The following is a 25,020-nucleotide window of genomic DNA, read 5'->3' as shown; positions in this document are numbered from 1 at the left end:
TGGGGCCACTGATGCGGAGTTGCTGGCCCCAGCTTGCCCCCCGGACACCGCTGCAGCAGGCGTCCTTTTCAGTTTCCCAAAAAACGTTTTGGGCGGCACACCAGACTTGAGTGTCACTTCCGTATTCGTTTCCTTCTTCTCAATAGCAACTTTCTTCATACGGTAGGACCTGCTACCTGCTTTCTTTGGGCACATCTTGTTCAGATGTCAGCAGCACTCAGTTGCACAAGTTGCAGAGATGTCTGGTCAGGTCACTCACATGTCACGTCATGTACAGCAGCAGGATGTCTGTCTGGCAGGACAACGGGCGATGATGACACACCTCCTCCTCAGTCTTTTGTGCACCTAAAAGCAAAAAAGCCAGATGAAGATCAGTCAAAAGATAGTACAATCAAACTAATATAATATATAACTTCTTAGTGTGTAGTGGTGGTCACAATTATTAAATTTTAGTAACTCAGTGAACAACAGTGTAGCCATTTATGAGACTTTGACAATAAGGCCAGGGCTTTCCTGGTGTACTGTACTGTGTACACTCAGGAAGAATAAGAATAGCAAAGAAAAAAAACAAAAATGTAGTGGAGCCTGTGTTTGGCCTACATTTGTGCATCACGTGGGATGGATGCAGCATCAGGGAGCTCGCAGCTGGCAATGGGGATGGATTTGGAAGCAGACAAGAGGAACAATGGAAAGACACGCAGGCCTATGTGGCAAAAACAGCACACTACTAACTACCACCACAAAATGGCCCCCAGCCAAATGGTCAGGCCAGCCACAATAACAAAGTTGCTCCAAAAACTATAGCCAAATGACAACCTGACGAGTTTTTTTTAGCTAAATGAACAAAATCATCGTTTTCGAGAAGGTTTTATGCTGCTCGCAAGATATTCTTTGCCAGATTGCAAATTCTGTGTGTTCGGCATCGCGATCATTACAAAAAGCTGTTATCGCGTCCGCGAACACGCCAAAAAGTGTAAGTCCGCATTGTCGCGCAGTGTGGAGTTGCCAAAATTGCACGAGCTGAACACCTAGGTTTACCTACTGACTGAAAAGGCCTATTTATTTAACACACACCAAAAAACTGAAATTCCATCCCAAAAACCCCACATTTTGCAATTCAATTCAATGCCATAAATGGTGTTAAAATTCAACTGACAACAGAGAAACAGTTTTTAGGCACGCATGATGAGATGACTACCTCTGGGCCTACTGGCAGACTAGGCCACAAGCTTGGGACTGAAGCCTATGGCAAAAGAAAGCACACTGCCTGACTCCACAAAATGGACGCCACCCACATGGCCAGGCCACGCACAGAAAGTGAGGACACTAGACAATGAATGCAGGCCTATGGCAAAAGCGGTGCACACAGCCTGGATGGCTCCACAAAATGGCCGCTAGCCACCCACAACAAAAAGAAATGCAAGACAGACAATGCAATCCTATGGCAAAAGCACACTGCCTGCCTTCACAAAATGGCCGCCACCCACATGATCGGGCCACCCACAATAACAATAAAATGATGACAAAGGACAGGACCAGGAAGTTACAGACTCGGGGGAACTTCCTTCCTCTTTTAAAAAACTGTAAAAAGAAAAATGACTCCTTGCTCCAAAAACTACAGCCAAATGACAACCTGAGGATTTTTTTTTTTTACCAAAATGAACAAAATCATCGTTTTCGAGAAGGTTTTATGCTGCTCGCGAGATATTCTTTGCCAGATTGCAAATTCTGCGTCGCGATCTTTTTCAAAAAGTCGTTATCGCGTTCGCGAACACGCATATTGAGCGCGCAAAGAAGACCAAAAGTGTAAGTCCGCGTTGTTGCGCAGTGCGGAGTTGCCAAAACTGCGTGAGCTGAACACCTAGGGTTACCTACTGGCTGAAAAGGCCTATTTATTTAACACACACCAAAAAACAGAAATTCCACCCCAAAAACCAAATTTTGCAATTCAATCCACTGCCATAAATGGTGTTAAAATTCAACTGACAACAGAGAAACAGTTTTTAGGCACGCATGATGAGATGACTACCTCTGGGCCTACTGGCAGACTAGGCCACAAGCTTGGGACTGAAGCCTATGGCAAAAGAAAGCACACTGCCTGACTCCACAAAATGGACGCCACCCACATGGCCAGGCCACGCACAGAAAGTGAGGACACTAGACAATGAATGCAGGCCTATGGCAAAAGCGGTGCACACAGCCTGGATGGCTCCACAAAATGGCCGCTAGCCACCCACAACAAAAAGAAATGCAAGACAGACAATGCAATCCTATGGCAAAAGCACACTGCCTGCCTTCACAAAATGGCCGCCACCCACATGATCGGGCCACCCACAATAACAATAAAATGATGACAAAGGACAGGACCAGGAAGTTACAGACTCGGGGGAACTTCCTTCCTCTTTTAAAAAACTGTAAAAAGAAAAATGACTCCTTGCTCCAAAAACTACAGCCAAATGACAACCTGAGGATTTTTTTTTTTTACCAAAATGAACAAAATCATCGTTTTCGAGAAGGTTTTATGCTGCTCGCGAGATATTCTTTGCCAGATTGCAAATTCTGCGTCGCGATCTTTTTCAAAAAGTCGTTATCGCGTTCGCGAACACGCATATTGAGCGCGCAAAGAAGACCAAAAGTGTAAGTCCGCGTTGTTGCGCAGTGCGGAGTTGCCAAAACTGCGTGAGCTGAACACCTAGGGTTACCTACTGGCTGAAAAGGCCTATTTATTTAACACACACCAAAAAACAGAAATTCCACCCCAAAAACCAAATTTTGCAATTCAATCCACTGCCATAAATGGTGTTAAAATTCAACTGACAACACAAACCGTTTTTAGGCACGCATGATGAGATGACTACCTCTGGGCCTACTGGCAGACTAGGCCACAAGCTTGGGACTGAAGCCTATGGCAAAAGAAAGCACACTGCCTGACTCCACAAAATGGACACCACCCACATGGCCAGGCCACGCACAGAAAGTGAGGACACTAGACAATGAATGCAGGCCTATGGCAAAAGCGGTGCACACAGCCTGGATGGCTCCACAAAATGGCCGCTAGCCACCCACAACAAAAAGAAATGCAAGACAGACAATGCAATCCTATGGCAAAAGCACACTGCCTGCCTTCACAAAATGGCCGCCACCCACATGATCGGGCCACCCACAATAACAATAAAATGATGACAAAGGACAGGACCAGGAAGTTACAGACTCGGGGGAACTTCCTTCCTCTTTTAAAAAACTGTAAAAAGAAAAATGACTCCTTGCTCCAAAAACTACAGCCAAATGACAACCTGAGGATTTTTTTTTTTTACCAAAATGAACAAAATCATCGTTTTCGAGAAGGTTTTATGCTGCTCGCGAGATATTCTTTGCCAGATTGCAAATTCTGCGTCGCGATCTTTTTCAAAAAGTCGTTATCGCGTTCGCGAACACGCATATTGAGCGCGCAAAGAAGACCAAAAGTGTAAGTCCGCGTTGTTGCGCAGTGCGGAGTTGCCAAAACTGCGTGAGCTGAACACCTAGGGTTACCTACTGGCTGAAAAGGCCTATTTATTTAACACACACCAAAAAACAGAAATTCCACCCCAAAAACCAAATTTTGCAATTCAATCCACTGCCATAAATGGTGTTAAAATTCAACTGACAACACAAACCGTTTTTAGGCACGCATGATGAGATGACTACCTCTGGGCCTACTGGCAGACTAGGCCACAAGCTTGGGACTGAAGCCTATGGCAAAAGCAAGCACACTGCCTAACTCCACAAAATGGCCGCCACCCACATGGCCAGGCTACCCACAGAAAGTGAAGACACTAGACAATGAATGCAGGCCTATGGCAAAAGCAGTGCGCACTGCCTGGATGGAAATGGAAGACAGACAATGCAATCCTATGGCAAAAGCACACAAAATGCCCGCGAACCACATGGTCAGGCCACAACAACAAGCATAAGCCAAGGGGAAGAAAGAAAAGACATGCAGGCCTATATGGAAAAATCAGCACACTACTAAACCACCACCACAAAATGGCCCTAAGCCACATGGATGGTCAGTCACAACAGACCATGGCAAACAATGAACTCAAGCAGGCCTATATGACCAGACTAAGGAGGCCTGCTAAACACAGCTTTAATACAAAAACGAAAATCAACAGGGCTACGAACGGTTGGAAAGTTACACAGCAAGCACAAACACACATCCAACAAAGGTATTTATTTATTAACCTATATAATACAACAGAACTTCCTACACCTGTATAATTAAAGATCAGGCAATATGTCCATATAATAATATAGAACCCACAGTCAACAGTGTACAAAGAGTATATCAATTCATTTATTTGATTATTTTTCTTTTTTTTGAAAAACATATACATGTGTTTTTTTGTATATAAAGTGTCTATTGATACATTTAATACGTATTATTTTTCATAAAACACAAATACATCCTGTCTAAAAAAGGCCCTCACCCTATTGACATTAAACACAATACCAAACTCAAACAATAAACTGCACAATTACAACAAGAAAAAAGATATTGTAAGAGAAAACAAAGTACATGACAAAGAGACAATGATAATTACACAAGACCAGCGCCAACGCGCGTTTCGGAGATCCTATATATCCAATATAGGCTCCTTCTTCAGGGCGTATTCGATAGGTCTTTCAAATGGTGACAAATACAAAACATCACTTCATGTCCAACATCATGTGGTGAGGGTGCTTGTACACATTCAATATTGACAACCGTTGGTCTGTGGGTACAAAAACCACAATAAGTATATTTAAAATATAATTTAATTAAATGGGGCTGAAGTTAGAAGCAAGAAATAGTAATAGTAACACCCAAGAGGATGCTGAATGACCGAAACGTGAAATAGATGAACCAAAAATTGTATGAATCCAAAATTATGGAGAAGAAATATTTTTAGAGTCCCATCACCAGAATAGTAAACAATGTAGGTGTATACATACTAGGAACCAGCGTTTTTACTCGGTGGCCACGGATGTAAACTTGACTGCAAGACGAGTATTAGTTTATTTACAAGGCACTAAAATGAAATAACAAATAAAAGAGGTAGGGATGATAATATGACAAGATGAGCAACAAGTCATATATTGTTATATTCATAGTAGCTGGGGTCCTCTACTCCCTGGGAGAATCCCAAACGCATATAGGTATAGCATAGTAGAAACCTTGACAGATCGCCATTAAATCAAAGGTGAAACAATCCTAGTAATCTGAGCTAGTGCATTTACGAAAAACAACTAAGGACATAACAAACGTGTACAATCTATCGAAATAAAGAGGACTCCTAAAGATTGGTTTGTGGGTCCATGAATGTAATCTGAAATAGATTGGCAACTACTGAGTATAGTCCAATTCCAACACTTACCGAATACCAAAAAGGTATCTCCTGATAAGGTCTCTAAAGACAGTCAAACTATTCCTGTGTTCAATCTCTCCAAAACAACTTTGGATATGTCCGCCCTCAAATTGCTATCTCGAGGGCTCACGTTTATTCCTACCACCCATCTTGACCGGTTCAAACTGATGACTGATATTCAGTCTTTCTTTCGTAAGATCCGCTTGAAGAGATTTTTTGAGGAGAAACCTCCTCCCATCAATGACAACAACACAGGATTACGACCCAGATCTATCTTTACTCCTGCTCTTGAGCAAGTAGGCGCTGAAGTAGATATTTTTGAAAAAGTAGTCAGTACCAAAGTTCAAAAACTCCTCACCTTTGTCCCGAAATCAGAATATAATCTTGATTACTCTGAATATCAAGCTTTTAAAGAACTGGCTAATAATGACGAAGTGACTATTAAGCCTGCAGACAAGGGAGGAGGAATTGTGGTGCTAGATAGCTCCACATACAAACAACAAATCCTGGCCATGCTCAATATTCCTGACCACTATACCAGATCTAGGTCATACCCGGAGCAAAGAATCAAAGCAGAAATCCTTGACATAACCCAAAGAGCTCTTGATAGAGGCTCTATATGTGCACAAGAATTTAACTACCTAAATGTAGAATTCCATCGAATACCCATTTTATATGGGGTTCCCAAAATACATAAGAACCCACTTCTTGGGGGGAGGAGCCTAGCGCGCAACCAAGATGGCCGCGTAGGTGCGAGGCTCCCGAGGACCTCCGCGACCTCCTGAATTAATCCTGGCGATATCCTGTCCTTGTTGAGGGGACTGTGTTGGGGAACCGGAGCTGAGGCGCCACCCGTTTTTTGGGCTCGAATCGGACCCCGGACGCCGGTGGGAGCATCGATCGAAGGTTGTGGCCTTCTCCTCGCCGGCCCCCCGGATTGGAGTAGTGGGGCGATCCGGGGACAAAGTGAATAACAGCGGCGAACGGGGCTGGGCGACTGGCGTACCCTGCACTTTCACTTTCGCTTTTGCGCCCTCCTAGCTCTCAAGCGGGGTCGGACTGCGGAGCGGGGTGTGGTGGTGTGGCCTTGTCCAGGAGCCCGGCTGACCCGCCGGCGGTGGGTTGACCCGCGGTTCGGTGGTCGCCCCTGCCCCCCCCCTGGCACCCGTGACTTGGTATAGCGGCCCGTTTGGGGTGCTTGGCACGACGGTGGCAGAGCCAGCATGTCCACCAAACAAGATGGCGACCGGGCGAAGGTGAAGACGACCCGCCGTGGCACGGCGCACCAGGCCAACAGTATGGACCGCTACACGCTCCAGAAGGGTTCTCCGGAGACATCGCGTGCATCCCCGGTGGGCCCGACGGAGGCATCCGCTCATCCGGTGGATCTGACCCTCCGGGACGTCATGGGCGCCATCGCAGAGATGAAGGCCTCGGTGGACCAGCGTTTCGACACCTTAGCGCAAAAAATAGACTCGGTCCTGGTGGATGTGAGCCTTGTGAGGGCAGACTTGTCCAAAACAAACGACCGAGTCGACTCCCTGGCCCACACCACAACGAGCCTCACGACAGACGTGGTGGCCCTCCAGAAGGAGGTGCGCCGGCTTGGCCAGGTGAGCGCCCTGATGGACCGGCGACTGGAGGACTCCGAGGGTCGGGCCCGGAGGAATAATGTCCGTATTGTGGGGGTGCCGGAGGGACGAGAGGCAGAGGCGGCGGATCTTTTCGTGGAAGAGTTGATCCTGACCCACCTCCAGCCCCGGGGGCTGAGTAAGCTTTTTGCGGTGGAGCGTGCTCACCGGGTCCCCGGGGGCAGACCTAAGACTGGTGCCCCGCCGCGGCCTCTCATTGCCCGGATTTTTAATTTCCGGGACAGAGATGCTATCCTCCAGACCTCCAGACAACAGGGACCGGTCAAGCTTGACAACATGGAGGTACATTTCTACCCAGACTTTACCCCGGCGGTCCAGAAGCAGCGGCAGAGCTTTCTTGGTGTTAAACGTCGCCTAAGGGACCTGAACCTCAAGTACTCAATGCTCTTTCCAGCTAAGCTGAGGGTAGAGGTGGATGGTCGCACGCACTTCTTTGACCGGCCCGAGGCGGCTGGGGACTGGCTGGACACTCTGCCTGGAGATCGGGGCCGGGGGGGCGGGGGGGGCGCGGCTGGCGAGGAGGGCCCGCCGGAGCAGAATTGAGGGGTGACTGCATAGGCCTTGCTCTGGACGTTGTTCCTTCACCATTTATTGATTGCGTATTTTCCCCTCCTATGGAGGTCGTGCGGGGTCTGTTGGGGGCTTCCCTCCTCCTCTGGGGGACTAGTTAGTATTTTAGCTATGGGGCGACAGGCACACTGCACTTTGGGGGGGCTGTCTGGGCTCATGCAGGGGTGCAGGGAGGGGGGAGTTTTGTTGGGACCGGGGGGTGGGGGGGGTGTGTTGTTTGTTAGCACCGCAGGGCAAACCCGCTACTATGTTGTTGTTTTTAGGATGCTCGATGGGGGACGACCGATTGTTTCGACGTATGATGGGGGGTAGGGATTTGGCTGTGTTGTCATGGAATGTTAACGGCCTGGGGGATAGGATTAAGCGTGGTGTGGTCCTGCAGTACTTAAAACGTATTTCACCAGATGTTGTCTTCCTGCAGGAGACGCACCTTATAGGTAACTCCTTTCATGCAATGAACCGGCGGGGATATCGTTTGGCGGCCCATTCTGGCTTCACCTCGGGCTCGCGGGGGGTGGGTATTATGATCAAGAACTCGCTCCCGTTGGAGATTGATGAGGTGCGCCATGATGAGAGGGGACGCTACACGGTTCTGGTGGGAAGAATGGAGGGTAGAGTGTTTATCTTTATATCAGTGTACGTCCCGCCTGGGTTACAAGCCACCACATTTGCGGACCTGGGGCGCCTCCTTCTGGACCTTCCGAGTGGCCTGCTGGTGGTTGGAGGGGATTTTAATGCGGTAGCCTCTGGGTCTATGGATCGCCATCCCCCTAGGGACCTCCCCCGGGCACAGGCGTGGCTGCCCGGCCTTCTGGACACGCTGGGCCTGGTGGATTGCTGGCGATTAAAGCATCCTGCATTGCGACAGTACACCTTCCACTCGGGTGCCCATGGTAGCCTCTCGCGGCTTGATTACATCCTTGTCCCGGCGGCCCACGCAGGGAGGGTGGGGGAGGTGCGCCATCTGGCGCGGGGTATCTCAGACCACTCCCCATTGTTGTTGCATCTCGATGTCTTCCCGAGGGGGGATGGCAGGGTGGCCCCAATCAATGCATGGTATTTGCGCGACCCCACCATTCGTGCTGATTTGATCAAATCCCTACAGCGATATTTCGATGAGAATGTGGGGTCGGTCTCTTCGGCCATCTCCCTGTGGGAGGCTTTCAAGGTAGTCCTTAGAGGGGAGGCCCTCTCCTTTATCTCCCATGCCCGGCGGCGCGAGCGGGAGGAGGTGACCCGGGTAGAGGCCGAGATTGCAGAACTGGAGGGTGACCTGGGAAGCGGGGTAACAGACGACAAGTTGCATGTTCTACACCTAAAGCAGGCGGCCTATCGGGCCCTCGTCACGGAGGCGGCCAGGGGCCTCAGTAGAGAGCAGCAGGGGCGATTGTATGATGTGGGTGATAAGGCTGGCAAATTGATTGCGTGGTTGGATAAGAGGGAGAGAGCGAGCCGTGTGGTGCCTTTGATTGAGAGTGTTGATGGTGCGTGTGTCACTGAGCCGGAAGCCATTGTCTCCTGCTTCGCGGATTATTTCCGCGAAGTCTACTCCCCGGTTTCCCCCTGCTCGGAGGCAGACTCCCATGCCCTGCTTCGGGACATCGCACTGCCCTCCCTAACGGTGGAGGACAGGGATTCGCTGGACGCCCCTCCCACCTCGGACGAAATTGCCTTGGCTATTCGCTCGGTTGCATCCGGCAAGGCCATGGGCCCCAATGGTATTCCCATCGAGCTCTACAAGCTACGCCCGGATGTGTTGGCGCCCCACCTGCGCGCGATGTTCCTGGCGGCCCACTCGCGGGGTTCCCTCCCGCCGGACCAGCGTCTAGCCACAATTGTGGTGATCCACAAGGAGGGGAGGCCCCGTGAACGGGTCACATCCTATAGGCCGATTTCGCTTTTGAACGCGGAGCCCAAAATCCTCGCCAAGGTGTTGGCCAACAGGTTGGTTGGCGTGGTGGGCGATTTGGTCCACCAAGACCAATCTGGCTTTATACCGCACCGCACCGCAACACGGCGCTCAATCTGCGGCGCTTGCACGGGGTGCTCGCGCGTGTCCCATTTGTGCGGGAGCCGGCCATCTTGGCGTCCTTGGACGCCACCATGGCGTTTGATACGCTTGAATGGCCATACATCTGGGCGATGCTGGCAAAATTCGGGTTTGGCCCGGGTTTCATTAGCTGGGTCAAATTGCTATATTCGGGCCCATTGGCGCAGGTGGTAGTGAATGGGCGAGTCTCGGCCCCATTCGCGCTGGGGAGGGGTACGCGACAGGGCTGCCCCCTGTCGCCTCTCCTGTTTGCCCTGGCCCTGGAGCCCCTGGCGGAGTGGCTGCGGTGGCACCCTTCTATCCGTGGTCTCCGCTGGACCCCCGAGCATGAGGACCGTGTGTCCCTCTATGCTGACGATATCCTTCTGTATCTCGCCTCCCCGCGTAAATCACTGATCGTCCTGGTTGATGTTTTGCGTTCATTCGGTTGCAACTCAGGCCTGGTCATCAACTGGGCGAAATCCTGTGTATATGTGCTTTCCGGGGAGGCTCCGGCCCTACCACGGGACTGTCCGATCCAGATTGCCTCCCAAGGTTTTCGGTACCTGGGTATCTATATCACTCTTGACCCGGAGGCCCGCTATGAGCGGAATTTGTTACCCCCCCTCCGGCGTTTGAGGGAGGACGTGGTGCGCTGGCGGCGTCTGCCGCTCTCGCCGCTCGGCCGAGCGGCCTTGTTTAAAATGATGTCCCTGCCACGCTTCCTCTACGCCCTCCAGAATACTATGGACTTGGTCCCGGCACGCTATTTCCGTGAGGTGGAGGGCCTCCAGCGGCGCCTGTTCTGGGACGGGAGGCCGCGCATTGCTCTGGCTAAATTGACGCTCCCGTGGTACGATGGGGGGGTCGCCCTCCCTGACATTAAACGGTATTACTGGGCCTCCCAACTAGCTGCAATTAATCATGGCCTTTACGGGCCCGCCTTGAACCCGGCATTTGAGATGGATAAGATGCTCCTGCCCGGTGGCGATTACAATCGAGCGCTCTACGCTGGCGCGCCCGACTCCCGTTTGACGGGACCGACGCGTGTCATGGTGCGTGTCTGGCACGCGGCTAATGCAGCTATGGGGTGGAAGGACCGTTTGACCCGGGCGTCACCGCTGTATGCGTCTGAGAGGTTGGGCTCCCTGTGGACGTCGAAGGGCTTCGAGAAGTGGGACACGATCGGAATCAGCACGGTGGGAGATCTCTGGACGAGGGGGGGATTCAAAACTTTTGAGACGCTGCAGGCGGAGTTCCAGCTGCAGGGCAGTGAGTACTTTCGGTACCTACAGGTCCGCCATGCGCTGGGCTCCGTCTTCCCGGATGTCGCATCCATTCCGGAGTCTTCCCCCCTGGAGGACAGAGTCCTAGATGGCCATGTCCCGGACAGCACGATCTCCCTCATATACAAAAAACTGATCAACGATAGATCGTGCCTGCTTACTAGTCTCCGCGAGGCTTGGGTTGCCGACGGGCTGGAGCTGGACGATGAGGATTGGATTTCCGCGGTGGCCTCTCCGAAAGAGGTGGCCATCCCGGCTCGCCTTCGTTTCGTCCAGCTCAAGATCCTTCACCGGGTTTACGTGACGGGGCCAAGGCTTCTGCGTATGGGTTTTGCTGGTGACGGAATGTGTAAGCGTGGCTGTGGTGCGTTGGCGACTTTCATGCATATACTGTGGGAGTGCCCGAAGGTGGAGCGATTCTGGCGTGGTGTGCATGAGGTCCTGCGTGTGGTGACGCGTGTTGCGCTGCTGCCTGAAGCGAGGAGATGCTTGCTGAATGTATGGGAACCGAATGACTATTCGGCCCCGCAGACGCGGTGGGTGACTCTGGGATACATGATAGCCAAGCGCGACATTGCTCAATTGTGGGGATCCCAGAGGCCCCCTGCGGTGTCGGCCTGGAAAGAGCATATGGATTGGTGTATGTTTCGTGAAAAGGTGGTATATGTGGCGAGAGGTAAGCCTGGGGCGTGGGTGAAACTCTGGGGCCCCTGGAACGCCTACCGCGGGGGTATTTGTGAGCCACCACTGCTACCGGCTGCCTCGCCTGCTCCGTCTCCCTAGATGGCCCCCCTCCCTCAGCCGCGGGCGCGCGGTCCCCCAGTCCCTGATCTATTCCCATTCCCCTCTCCAGAGTTCTGCTGCTGGTTTGGATCCCCCACTTATGGAGCACGTGCTGTTATTTTGGATCGCGGGTTGCCCTGCGGGTGTGGTTTTTTGGTGTTGTTTTGTTTCAAGAAAAGGGAACCGTACTGTGGGCTTGGAGCTGTGTGGCCTGCACCATTGATTACTCCTGTTTCACTGCTCTGCACTGCCTAGAGACTTTTACTGTATGTGTGCAATATGTTTTTGTCATTCTAGCGGCCGGCCGGATGGTTGTAGGCCCATACCTGTAACTTTTACGAACTGCAATAAACGGTTTCAAAAAAAAAAAAAAAAAAAGAACCCACTTCTTCCTCCATTCAGACCCATAGTATCCACCATTGGATCACTCACCGAGCCCTTATCCAAATATGTAGATATTTTTCTTCAACCTTTAGTATCTAATCTCCAAGGATATATTAAAGACACAGGACATCTTATCGGGGAAATCGAAGGCACTGGGTTCAATAGTCATACAGATTTTCTTGTCTCCATGGACATTGAAGCCTTATATACTAACATTCCACAAATAGGAGCTTTGGAAGCAGTTAAACAAACTTTGAACAACAATAATAACCCAGGAGATCGGTTATTTTTACTGGAATGTCTGGCCATTGTTTTAAAGGAAAACTACTTTGAATTTAATGGGGAAGTTTTCAAACAAATTCAAGGAGTCAGCATGGGTGCTTCCTGTGCACCCAATGTGGCTAACATCTACATGGGAGAATTTGAAAGTAAGTTCATATTCAATGAGATAGCTCCCTTCAGCGAAAACATCTTAAAATGGCATTGATTTATAGATGACATTTTTTTCATCTGGAGAGGTCCGGAAGAGCAGCTAGAGGAATTTATCCTGTGGATAAACCTCTGCGATATACACCTCAAATTCAGCCCCAATATTAGTAAATCCAAAATTGAATTTTTAGACATCTGGATACAAATTGTTGATGATAAGATTGAGGTTAGTCTTTACACCAAACCCACAGCTAAGAATACTCTTCTCCAATACTCAAGTTACCATCCTCGTAGTCAAAAGGATAACATCCCTTTCAGCCAATTCCTACGATTACGCAGGAACTGCACCACCATGCAGAATTACGATCATCACGCTGAAGAACTTAAACAAAAATTTGCCAGTAGGGGCTACCCATTCAAATTGATCAAAGAGGCCTACAAAAGAGCAAAGTACTACGACAGAGCGGTATTGTTGCAGAACAAAGAAATCAAAACTGAAGACAAACTGGTTTGTGTCACCACTCATTCTAATATAGATCATAAGATTAGACAAATCATCAATAGCGAGTGGCACATTCTTAACTCCGATCATGGTAAAACTACTCTTCCAAAACCTATTTTTGCGTTTCGACGCAATAAAAACTTGAGAAATTCATTAGTTAAATCTAAAATACCTGCTACTAGGTCCTTTCTCCAGAAATCCATCACTGGTACCAGACCCATCAGTGGTACACATAAATGTGGTGGTTGCCATGCTTGCCAGTTTCCCTTTGTAACCAGTGAACTGCTGTGGGACAAACGAATCTTTTCATTTAAAGATATGACTAACTGTCGAACTCGAAATGTGATTTATCTCATCCTTTGTCCTTGTGACAAAGGTTACGTTGGAGAAACCAGCAGAGAATTTCGCGTTCGATTTAGCGAACACAAATCATCCATTGTAAACATACGCTCTGGGGCTCCGCTAGTCTCTCACTGGACTGAAAAACAACATTCCGTTTCTGACCTACGTTGGCTAATTCTAGAACATGTGCATCCACCCGACAACGGCAATATTGATGCACTAAGACTCAAAAGGGAAGTTTTTTGGATATATGCCCTTCAGACATACGAAAAAGGCCTGAGTGAACATCTCCCCTGGGAGAACGCCATCATTTAAGTCTTTTTGAACCTGAGCCAGTACAGTTACCCTTAGGCCTTTGTGGATTCCCCCTTGAGTTATAGCCTACTGCCTATTCTGTCAAAAAATCTTTTGGAGAGACACCTGAGTGATTTTTTGCCCCTTTGTAATAATCAGATTACTTTTGAACTGTGGTGGCATTATATTTGTCATCCATTTCTTTTTGAATGTCTGATTTATTCATATTTCTTTTATAGATAGCCTTTTCTATATATTTGGTATAAAACGTTCTGAGTATTCTCAACAGAACATTACAAACACCTCATTCCCCCTGGCAGATTCCCAATATAGTGTTTGTTCTTTGATCTAGTCAAACTATCTGCTACTATTACGATAACATTAATAGTAAAACAGCGTGTCGAGGGAATCTTTGTCCTCTTTTCTTTTCTATTATCTATCCACATACTGGACGGACTCTCGTTGTCCTTTCTCTATGCCCATTATTCTTAGGCATTGCTTCCTGGACCTTCCATATAAGGAAGACGCCACACACACCCTCGTCTATTGCCGAGAGCGGGAGGATACGGACCGCGGAAGACACTCTCTAGAATTACTCGGTAAGGAGACATACTCGCTCCGAATATCAACGTCTTTTATTAAGTAATTTTGATTATACAGGCCTAAATCTGATGGGTATTTATCTAGTGATTTTTATCTTTATAGATATGACGAGGTCCCCGGTTTAACTACATGAGGCCACATTACCCTCCAGCAAATACATTTTGGGAATGTTTTAAATTCTTGGCTGCCCAACTATAGGGGTTGTTATCAGTAAGTAAACCCAGAAACATTTGTCTTCTTCTTATCTAATAACTGTGAATAGTACTATAACTTGGTCCTTTCTATTCCTTTAGGCAACCTCGCTAGCTTGGCACCGGGTTGGTATACAAACCAATATCCCTACGGGTCCGTACAATTCTATACAGGCTCTCCGTACGCCTATTTTAAATCCTTAGCCCAGATACAAATTTGCCCTACCGACGTTTTTTGGTATTCGGTAAGTGTTGGAATTGGACTATACTCAGTAGTTGCCAATCTATTTCAGATTACATTCATGGACCCACAAACCAATCTTTAGGAGTCCTCTTTATTTCGATAGATTGTACACGTTTGTTATGTCCTTAGTTGTTTTTCATAAATGCACTAGCTCAGATTACTAGGATTGTTTCACCTTTGATTTAATGGCGATCTGTCAAGGTTTCTACTATGCTATACCTATATGCGTTTGGGATTCTCCCAGGGAGTAGAGGACCCCAGTTACTATGAATGTAACAATATATGACTTGTTGCTCATCTTGTCATATTATCATCCCTATCTCTTTTATTTGTTATTTCATTTTAGTGCCTTGTAAATAAACTAATACTCGTCTTGCAGTCAAGTTTACATCCGTGGCCACCGAGTAAAAACGCTGGTTCCTAGTATGTATACACCTACATTGTTTACTATTCTGGTGATGGGACTCTAAAAATATTTCTTTTCCATAATTTTGGATTCACACAATTTTTGGTTCATCTATTTCACGTTTCGGTCATTCAGCATCCTCTTGGGTGTTACTATTACTATTTCTTGCTTCTAACTTCAGCCCCATTTAATTAAATTATATTTTAAATATACTTATTGTGGTTTTTGTACCCACAGACCAACGGTTGTCAATATTGAATGTGTACAAGCACCCTCACCACATGATGTTGGACATGAAGTGATGTTTTGTATTTGTCACCATTTGAAAGACCTATCGAATACGCCCTGAAGAAGGAGCCTATATTGGATATATAGGATCTCCGAAACGCGCGTTGGCGCTGGTCTTGTGTAATTATCATTGTCTCTTTGTCATGTACTTTGTTTTCTCTTACAATATCTTTTTTCTTGTTGTAATTGTGCAGTTTATTGTTTGAGTTTGGTATTGTGTTTAATGTCAATAGGGTGCGGGCCTTTTTTAGACAGGATGTATTTGTGTTTTATGAAAAATAATACGTATTAAATGTATCAATAGACACTTTATATACAAAAAAAACACATGTATATGTTTTTCTAAAAAAAGAAAAAATAGTCAAATAAATGAATTGATATACTCTTTGTACACTGTTGACTGTGGGTTCTATATTATTATATGGACATATTGCCTGATCTTTAATTATACAGGTGTAGGAAGTTCTGTTGTATTATATAGGTTTTTTCCCTGCATCTTCCTCACATATGTGAAACAGTCAGGGTCCCTCTACTGTTGTTTACTGAATTTATTTATTAACAACACACACACCCAAAAAGTGAAATACACCCCAACCACATTTAGCAATTCAATCGAATGCCATCCATGCCCTACATGATGTTTAAAATAAAATTCAACAGACACCACAGAAACATGCACCCATGGGTACCTCTGGGCCTACTGGCTGAAACTGGACAAAGCACTGGGAGGAGCCTGCTGGACAGGAACAGGAAGTTGGAGACTCAGGGGCACTTCCTTCCTCTTGGAAAAAAAAAAAGTAAACAAAGAAAAAGGACTCCTTGCACAAAAGACTACAGCCAAATCACAATCTGAGGAGTTTTTTAGAGCATAATGATCATTTTCGATAAGGTTTTATGATGCTCGACAGATTCTTCGCCAGATTGTAGTTTCTGCGTTTTCGGGATTGCGATCTTACCAAGACTGCCGCCGGAAGTCAGCTCGCGCGTCCGAATGACGTGTTCGCGTTCGCACACTTGCGGGATCGGGCGGCCATATTACAAATCTCGTGGCGCACGCGAATGGATAGAAAATCGAGTTGGCGAACGCAGAATCACGGTAAGTCGTTACCGCGCACGCGAGAACGCATATTGAGCGCGAAGAAGAAAACAGCTACGCTATGTTGCAGATTGCGTAGTATTCGGTAACTACGCGTTCTACGCGAACTGCGAAGTTACCGAAACTACGCAAACTCCGCGAGCGGAGCATAGTTCACCGCCCAGGGTTAGAAATGGGGCTTAGGGGCAGTGGTGAGTAGTTTATATGAGTATAATATATTTTAGGCCAGCAAATCTGTTGGCAGATAATGGGGTCTCTTGCTTCACTTCATCTGTTGAAATCTCACTGATTGCAGTCTTCACATTTTTCTAAGTATTACCAAACAATAATTATTAGCTTGAAAAAGAATATCCTGAAATTATATTCGGATATTGTCCCTGCTGTAGAATACAATCCCTTCAGGTTGACAGTCTTTTTGTTCCTTTTAGGACTAATAAAAGAAGAACTTTTGAATCTGGATATTAATGCTAATAATATGATAGTGCTTGCATCCAAATTGCTTCACCTAATACATTTTTATTATTCATTTGAGTTACTCAGTTACAAGCATTGTTAATTTTTATCAATCTCACAAGAAGCAAAAGCTGAATTGACCCTTCTGGAACTCAAGCCTGCATTTTGCAGTTCTCTACCGTGCAAAACTCATTTGGCTACTCTACTGATAGTGGTTACACCTCTTATTACTGCCAATGGACTATTTGTTGATAGTATGCACTACTCAAATGATTCCCAGGGCTATTGTTAGCTCTAGATCAAATATTTCCAAATGTGTCTTAAATGTATTTAAACATACATATTTAATAACTGTTAAGTACTGTTTTCATGTGTGATGTCGTCAACTATGAACTATTAGCTGGTTTTAAACACTTATCAATATCAGTGAATTTATGTTTAAGACCATTCTTTGTGTCCTTCCCTACAGCACATCTATATCACATTATACTCGCGCCTCACCCTCTGCACACACATGCCGCAACCCACCATACCATCACGTGTGTAATATGTATCCAAGCCATCATCCCCTCAAATTTGCATATATTCATATTAAGCTAACACATCTACAACCTCTTGCTAATTTACATTTCAACCATCCTAAATAAACTAAACTAAACTTAAACATAAGGCACTCACATACAAATAGACCTTCATCAGAGTTTCATCGTGGCTAAAAATGTCTTGAAATATAACAACATTTTAGCTATTTTGTTTTTGTTTTTTATCGCGCTACGGGGCGGTAGAACACTAGTGCGTTTTATAGTGAAGCAAGTGGTGAAGTAGAATGAACATGTTTTACAGACCTAGAAGAAACAAATAACAAATTGAATTTATAGCAGCAAGGCACAGCAATGATGATTGCAGATGTTGCAGGGAGGCTGGGTGAATTCAGGAATAGTCTGCAAAAGTGTGTTTTTAGCTGTTTTTTATGGAAAAGAGAGGGGATTGAGTTTGTTTATCCAATGACAGAGAATTTCCAAAGGAAATCTGAAAAGATTAGGTTTTGCGCGTGGTAGATTCTGAATTTCTATACTTGTAGAAAGACTGAGTTATTCATTGGAAGTCATCTTGCGAAGATGAGCACACATCCCTGCCGTGACTTGAAGCAGAGCAATGAACCAGAGAACCCTGCAAAACAAAATAACTAGCAACATGCTTCGGCTCACATATCAATTTGTAGTGTGTTCTGCAAAGAGCCTGAACGCAGATACTTCTCACTGAATCTAGTATTAAAACAACTGCAACCATGCTGGCTACCAAACCTTTTTAGCTCTGGTCGAGTAGAACTGTAAATGATCCGAAATTGGCAAACACGCCTCTTTAGTAGAACTTTGATTGTGATCTGTTGATTGCATTCATCAAGTACGTGTCATTGAGATTTGGCCCACTGCATGATTATTAAGGTCAATGTCAGGACAGAATAGGTTATTATTTGCAGTCATTTTGGATGGTGCATCGGCACTATAGCATTTCTTTTTTTTTTTATCAATAAGCATTTGAAACCTGTCCAGAGTGAATAAAGAAATAGATTTCTTTAAACTTTAGAACTATAGACACAGTAAAATTGTTGTATTCTTTTTTTTTTATTTAAACGAAAAACCATAAAGCAATTTACCTCCAAGAAATTCTTACAGTTCATGTTTAAATTTTGTATTCTGTTACAGCACAAAAGTTACCCATGGAGTTTGTTGATGCTTTGTAGGAGGAATATACATGTGCATTAAGTTTGTTTTTTGATGCGCTTTCTTCGAAGTGAATATCTAACAGGACAGATGCATAAAAGTGCAGAGAGCTTTTAACAATACGGTTACTCTGCTCACTTTGGAAATCATGATTGTTTTTAGGCAGTGATATGCATCATTCTAATTACCCAATATGCTTATTTCAACAGAAGAAGATAAATACAACGTGTATTCCCATTTGCTGCTCAAGTATTTTCTGGCAGAAGGAGTGGTCTGTGGGCATAGTGTGTTTGCTGCTTCAGCAGAACATGACCCGAATGATATTTTGCAGGTACGGACCAACTTTCAAAGTCTTTTTATTATTATTATTTTAGATGAATGCCACATGAAAGCTACATTTGCCTTTTTTAAGAATAGAGCTCTGGGCCAAACGTCTGCGCACTATTTTGTTAACCAAACATTTACATTTTCATACTGCCGGGTAGTCTGGCAAACCATTACAATTGTGCAAGACACCTCATTTCAGCTCTTTATGTGAAATGCAATACAAATATGGCCTTTCATGTTTACCTAATGGCTCACTAGACATGATCTTCATCAGTAAGAAAAGTAAATGCAACAAACATAACAAAATGCAGAGATGCAACTTTCAACATTTAAAAGGATTTTATTGATAACCCAGAGTCATCTGTGCCTATTAAAGGAGAACCTCTGTTAATGCATCTCATAATGGGGTCTCAAAACCCAACTAGACATAATCACTAGGGTCCCTTCCTGGAATCCTTATTGTTTGTTACTCAGAATTGTATAAACAGAACTATTGTTTTCCTTTCACTGGTTTGTCCACTTTAACTATCTCAAGCACAGCCTCTGATACATGACTTCTAGTTTCTGTCATGTTCTGTTCTTGCAGAGAGCGTATTGTTCTGAGAGAAGGTCTAGTGACAGTCCTTTGCATTAGATCACCTGGCAAACACATCCATTTGCAGATGCATCAACCTTTGACTTCATAAATGACCGTATCTGTATGCTGTACCTGGCATGCAATTTGATGAGGGCGGCAAGAGATGAGAGACTGGAAGTCTTTGATTGCACCACCAATCAGTGAATGATCTTGGTCTTTTTAATAACATTGGTATATATATATTTTAAATTTCCCTACTGATTATTGAGCTTTAGCATGTTTTTGTCCACATCTGAACTTAGATCAATGAAGCAAGTTAAAGAGAAGTGAGCTGAACACAATAACACTTCTCTGCTGCCTTTTGACTAGGTTTGTGTTATTCCTACACCGCCCTGTAGAATTTCATTGACCAAGATAACTGAAGGCTTGCTTGAAGAGTTCTATCTTCAGCCCGTTTCAGAGAGGGGATCTCTCACTGTCCTCAAAGAAGGAAGAAACCGGCAAATCTGTGGATTGCAGCTTTTTTCGTTCGCAATTTTACTACCTGAGAAACTTTTTTATGGTACAGTGTGGCTCAATTGAGAGCCTGGGATGCTGGGTGTTATTTTCAGGATTACTGCACTATTTAACACCGTTTGAAGTTGTTGAATCACACAGGCCTGAAGCCAGATGGGAACACATTAGCAATTGTGACAGGACCGTTTCCCTTATAAGGGACTTTCTGTGCCGGTAAAACATTATTATTATTATAGGCAGCCTCCTAATAGCTTCAGTCTGCAAGAAGGCGAACCATAGAAAGAATGTTTTAAGGAATAAGTGGTTTGGGTGGTACAGGACACAAACCTCAGAACATTTGATTGGGGAGAGGAAGATGCCAAGGTTCAGCAACCAATCCCTCTGTTTTTGTTACATTCAGACTGCTCTCATTCATCCATGCACAGATATTTACCATGCATTCATGAAGCCTCGCCATCCTCCAATCGTACCTGAAACAGAGTAGCATAAACGTGCATCTGAAACATAAGTTGAAGCCGTTTTATTACCACAGCCAATGGCTGCATGGCCACAATGTTGAAAAGTAGTTAAATGGCAGATAAATAGGGAACCCCACAAAGCAAAGACATACTATTGTAGGGATGTAGAGCAAGTTGTGTCCTGCACCCGAAAAATATTTAATTAGTTTCTTGCCCTGTTCTGTAACACCAGGCGCCCTACCCTACAGTTCTATCCTGGTCCTTTAGGAGTCTTTCCCCCCATTGAACAATGTGGCCTCCGTTTTGCAGGTTTAGTCCTAACTTGAAAATGCCCCGAAGGCGCAACTCATCAACATGGCGTCAAATTGGTTTCTAAACTTGAGTTACTTTAATTCTGCCCAGCATCGGAATACCAGAGGTTTGGTTACAACTCAGTGAATCATCTGAAGTAAAATGAGGCCTTTTTAATAAAGCTATCACAGCTGCATGATTATGAATAGCTGGTACCACTGTTCGTTCATAGAAGATAGTTACTATTTCCAAAAATACCTATGCCATGACAGGGGTAATTGGAAAAAGAAGGTAATGCCTGCATCTACCTAAAGTGGCTAAGAGAGTCAGGAAAGGGAGGCAAAGGAGGAGAAGCAGACCTGAAAGGGTGCTGATTGGCGTACATTAGTAAGATCAGATTTTTCCATCTTTACCTAATGGTAAGACGTTTTTTAATACAAGAAACATGACAAGAGGAGCATCAGCTATGTTGTAGCTGTGATAATCACAGATGTGTTAACATCGCGGCTCTCTTGCTCACGTGTGAATTTAGATGGATAGACCATCGAGATTTGCTAAAACATGGACTGAACAGAAGAGTAGAACTTGCTCCCTAACCAAGTGTAACCACTCCTCATCTATCTATTGTTTGTGGCTCATATACCATCATTTCTAGTTCGGTCCAGGCAACATTGAAGCAAATGGGGGCTTGTTTGTATATTTCAGAATTCGATGTAGTTAGTGTAGTCAATATAATCTTGTTTCAGCAGTATTGGAGAGTGCAAATCTACCTCTCTCTGTGGCTGTCAGTACCCGGGCACTGTTACTTTGAATGTTTTTCTAAATACATTATGCCTCAACGTTTGGCATCTCCAAATATATTATGGAAGAATGCATCATATTGTTTGAAATTTACTTTTACTACTTTACATTCATATAAGATAAATATTGTTTTGCAATAGTTATCCTGTTAAATGTGTGGGGTCACAGCCCCCTACAATTAGCTTGCTTCATTGTTATCACATCTGCATTGTCATTGCACAGGACCTGAAGCCAGAATGTAGCAAATATCAGAGCCCACTTCCACGCCTCCCTCTCCCACCACAGTCACGATCAGTAGGCTAATTTGTTGGGACTGCTTTGGGTGCTTTCAGCTTTGCATATGGAGCAATGTCCTTGTCATGTTATCTGGCACGAGTTGCAGTGGAACTCTATGTTGAATGATGCAGCACGCTAGTTGCCCACTGCCGATCAAAACTAACTGTGACTTCTTACATGCTCCTCTGGGTCCCGTTTTCTCTTATACACTCTTGAATTCTGAACATGCCTCCTTGTTTTTTTTATTTAAGGTTTTTTGCTGGATTACATCACATAATAGATCAGCCTTCATTCGACACTGCAAGCTAAAATCCCCTTTTTAGAAAAAAAAACCATAGGTACTTACCCCTTTGCTCGTTGTCTTTAATTCCAGATTTACTCTTGAATTTCGCACTTTATTTTGTGATCAATTTCTCATCTATTAAGTAAGAGCCCAGTCACTTTGAATTGTTTCCATTCATCAGCTAATGCATGGGAATAACTGTTAACAAGCTATTCTCCTTTTCTTAGCTTGAAAGATTATATTTTGTACTGTTCGTATCAGATCCTCAGTAAGTCAGATTGTTTGGGAATAGTCTAAACCACTGTCCTAAATTATTTGTTTATTTCTTGATGGTTTGTTTTTTCTACATCTATTACTACATTTCCTTCTCCTTTTGTCAACAAAAATATACCTCATAATTCACTGGACTTTGGTTACTCCACAATTCTGTCCCAAGAGCAAGTCTTTCAACAGTGCTAGTGCTTTTAACACACGTTTTGACAATAGTTTTCAGTGTTATACTATTTTCATGTCACACATTATATATGTTTTCCAGCTGTCATCAGATACTCACTATTGTACTATCTTGATGATGACCCACGGATTCATCTCCTAGTGTCAGAACTTTAAAGTACAAACAAGTGGACTTCTATGTCGCATATAACACTGACTAATGAAGTTATCGATTATGTTCATCATATAACTGTAATATTTGTTTAAAAATTCTAAAACTGTTCTCTGCAAATCATAGCTTTCACAGATGCCAGGCAAGCCATAATTGTCTGGGCAAATGCAATGCTCATGATCTCACCCTTAATATAACAGATGACTGCACAAATTACATTATTGATTTTATTAGGAGCATGACCTATTACCTTACAATTAACACTATGAATGACACAAGAATGGATAACATATGGCCTCTTTGTTTATGACTTGTAATTCAAGTATGTGGTGTGAAGTCCTCTTATTTATTGTCATAAATATTGTGATGTCATATGGCCTGGCAAGTTATGACCAAGTCTGGTATTTCAACTTTTTTGAAGATCCGTCTGATGACTCCAAAGCTTTAGTTGACCCTCCATCCTCATTTCGCTTACTACCCTAATTTGATAAAGCAGCACAAAACTAAATCTAAGCATGCAAAATGTTTTCCAAGCCATACTTACACAGTTGTTTTCGCAGCTCTGTAATATATATTGTATATTACCATTGTTGAGTATGGGAAGGATGCTTATCTCTCAAAATGGTGAAGCCTTGTGTGGGTCGTGATGGACCTATCCTCCCTTTATCAAGTGGTGATAAATATCATATACCTTTTAACTGATCTATGTGCGTGTAAGATTTATTCCCTGCTGGGTTTTCATGTGCAGTAGTTAAAAACAGTGTAAAGCCATAGCTGGAGCATTAGAAATTACATTCAGGCAAAAATAATACATCACAATAACTAGAGCTTGTGAATTTGGCCTCAATTGTTTTATTCTTTAAACCTATTTTAGGGTGGACTATGTGAGGCTTTAAACATTGCTTTCTAAAATCAGTTAAGCTGTACCATGGATGCAACATGGAATTTGAGGTTTCATTCTTGTAAAAAAAAAAAAATTCTAAACTTTGTAAAAATAGCTGGTTCTAATAATGTTGTTGTGCCACATCTTCACCAGCGGATGAATATATGTCTGTATACCTTATAGCTATAAGTGAAATACACTGTCCCGTACTGCACTTTATTTTCCCATTTTCATTCTTGATAAACCTACTCCATAATTTCAATGTACTAGAAAAGAAAAGCAGGTTTTCGAATACATTTTCAATTCCTTTACAATGATGCTTTACATTTAAAATGTGACTTTTAGAATCAATCATTTTTATTGCGTGGTACATGTTCAAAATTACACAGCTCAACTGCCTACAACCATCGGCCGGCAGAGCGCAACGGAATGATCAGTACACAGCGTATAGGTCCACAGCCCGGAGGGCGACCCCGCGAAGAGACGTTTCAGCTCATAACATACCAGCAAGGCAACTAATCAGATACCACTTTTATAAACATAGAAAAACAAGAAAATAGACAAACACCCAGCCCTCCACACCCCTCTAAAACCTCCCACCCCTCCGCATGAGTGTCTGGCTCACCAGCCCAATCACCCGAGGCCATCGGTCACAGCTCAGGATAAATAAGACTACCCTAGTGGCCCCCGCCGGTTCCAAAGGGATGAGCTGAAGAATTTGTTAGTATTTTGGGCATGTTACTTCCCTCAATTCCTTTGATAGGAGCTGCAGGAATGGACCCCAGATGTTTGCGTATTCTGACCCCTTCCCATCAATGCTGCGCGAGAGGCGCTCCATTGCTAAGAGGTGCCAGAGTCTCCGGATCCAATCCCGCTGGTCAGGTGTGGCCGAAGAACCCCATTGTGCCAGGAGAACCTGCCGCGCTGCAAGCAATGCTAATGCAATTTGTCTGCCCCTCAGTGAGCGCAAGGGAAAGGATTTGGCATGAGGGAGGCCCAACAACGTGTACTCAGGTTCCCGGGGGAACTTGATCTGAAAGGCCTCGTCAAGGTCATCAAGAACCGCTGCCCAATACCACACCAGCTTCGGGCAATGCCACAGCAGATGTATCAGGGTGCCAGGAAGACCACACCCCCGCCAGCAGAGGCCTGATTTAGTTCTATCCCAAGACTTAATACGTGCCGGTGTATAGTACCAATAAGCAACCACTTTATAAGCAGATTCCACTCCCGCCGTGTCAGGGGCAGTGTGATGGGTGCGGTCGAAGATATGCTCCCACTCTTTGTGCATCAGAGGGCACCCCAACTCAGTCTCCCGATGAACTTGCGCCTTCGGCCGCT

The 25,020-nt window shown here is 45.0% G+C and overlaps 1 protein-coding gene across 1 annotated transcript in view; it reads left to right on the top strand.

Annotated features, from left to right (window-relative positions):
* ELP4 (elongator acetyltransferase complex subunit 4) overlaps positions 1–25,020 on the top strand; it is a 1,288,954-nt gene that overhangs the window by 310,342 nt on the left and 953,592 nt on the right. The window contains exon 3 of the mRNA XM_085648284.1: positions 18,873–18,994. Within this exon, the coding sequence (XP_085504410.1) occupies positions 18,873–18,994 (122 nt within the window). The remainder of the gene's footprint in view (positions 1–18,872; positions 18,995–25,020) is intronic.

Source organism: Triturus cristatus, chromosome 3_2, assembly GCF_964204655.1.
Source record: "Triturus cristatus chromosome 3_2, aTriCri1.1, whole genome shotgun sequence".
Taxonomy (NCBI): domain Eukaryota; kingdom Metazoa; phylum Chordata; class Amphibia; order Caudata; family Salamandridae; genus Triturus; species Triturus cristatus.
Note: the sequence above shows the minus strand (reverse complement) of the source record. Positions and strands in the feature narration are given on the sequence as shown.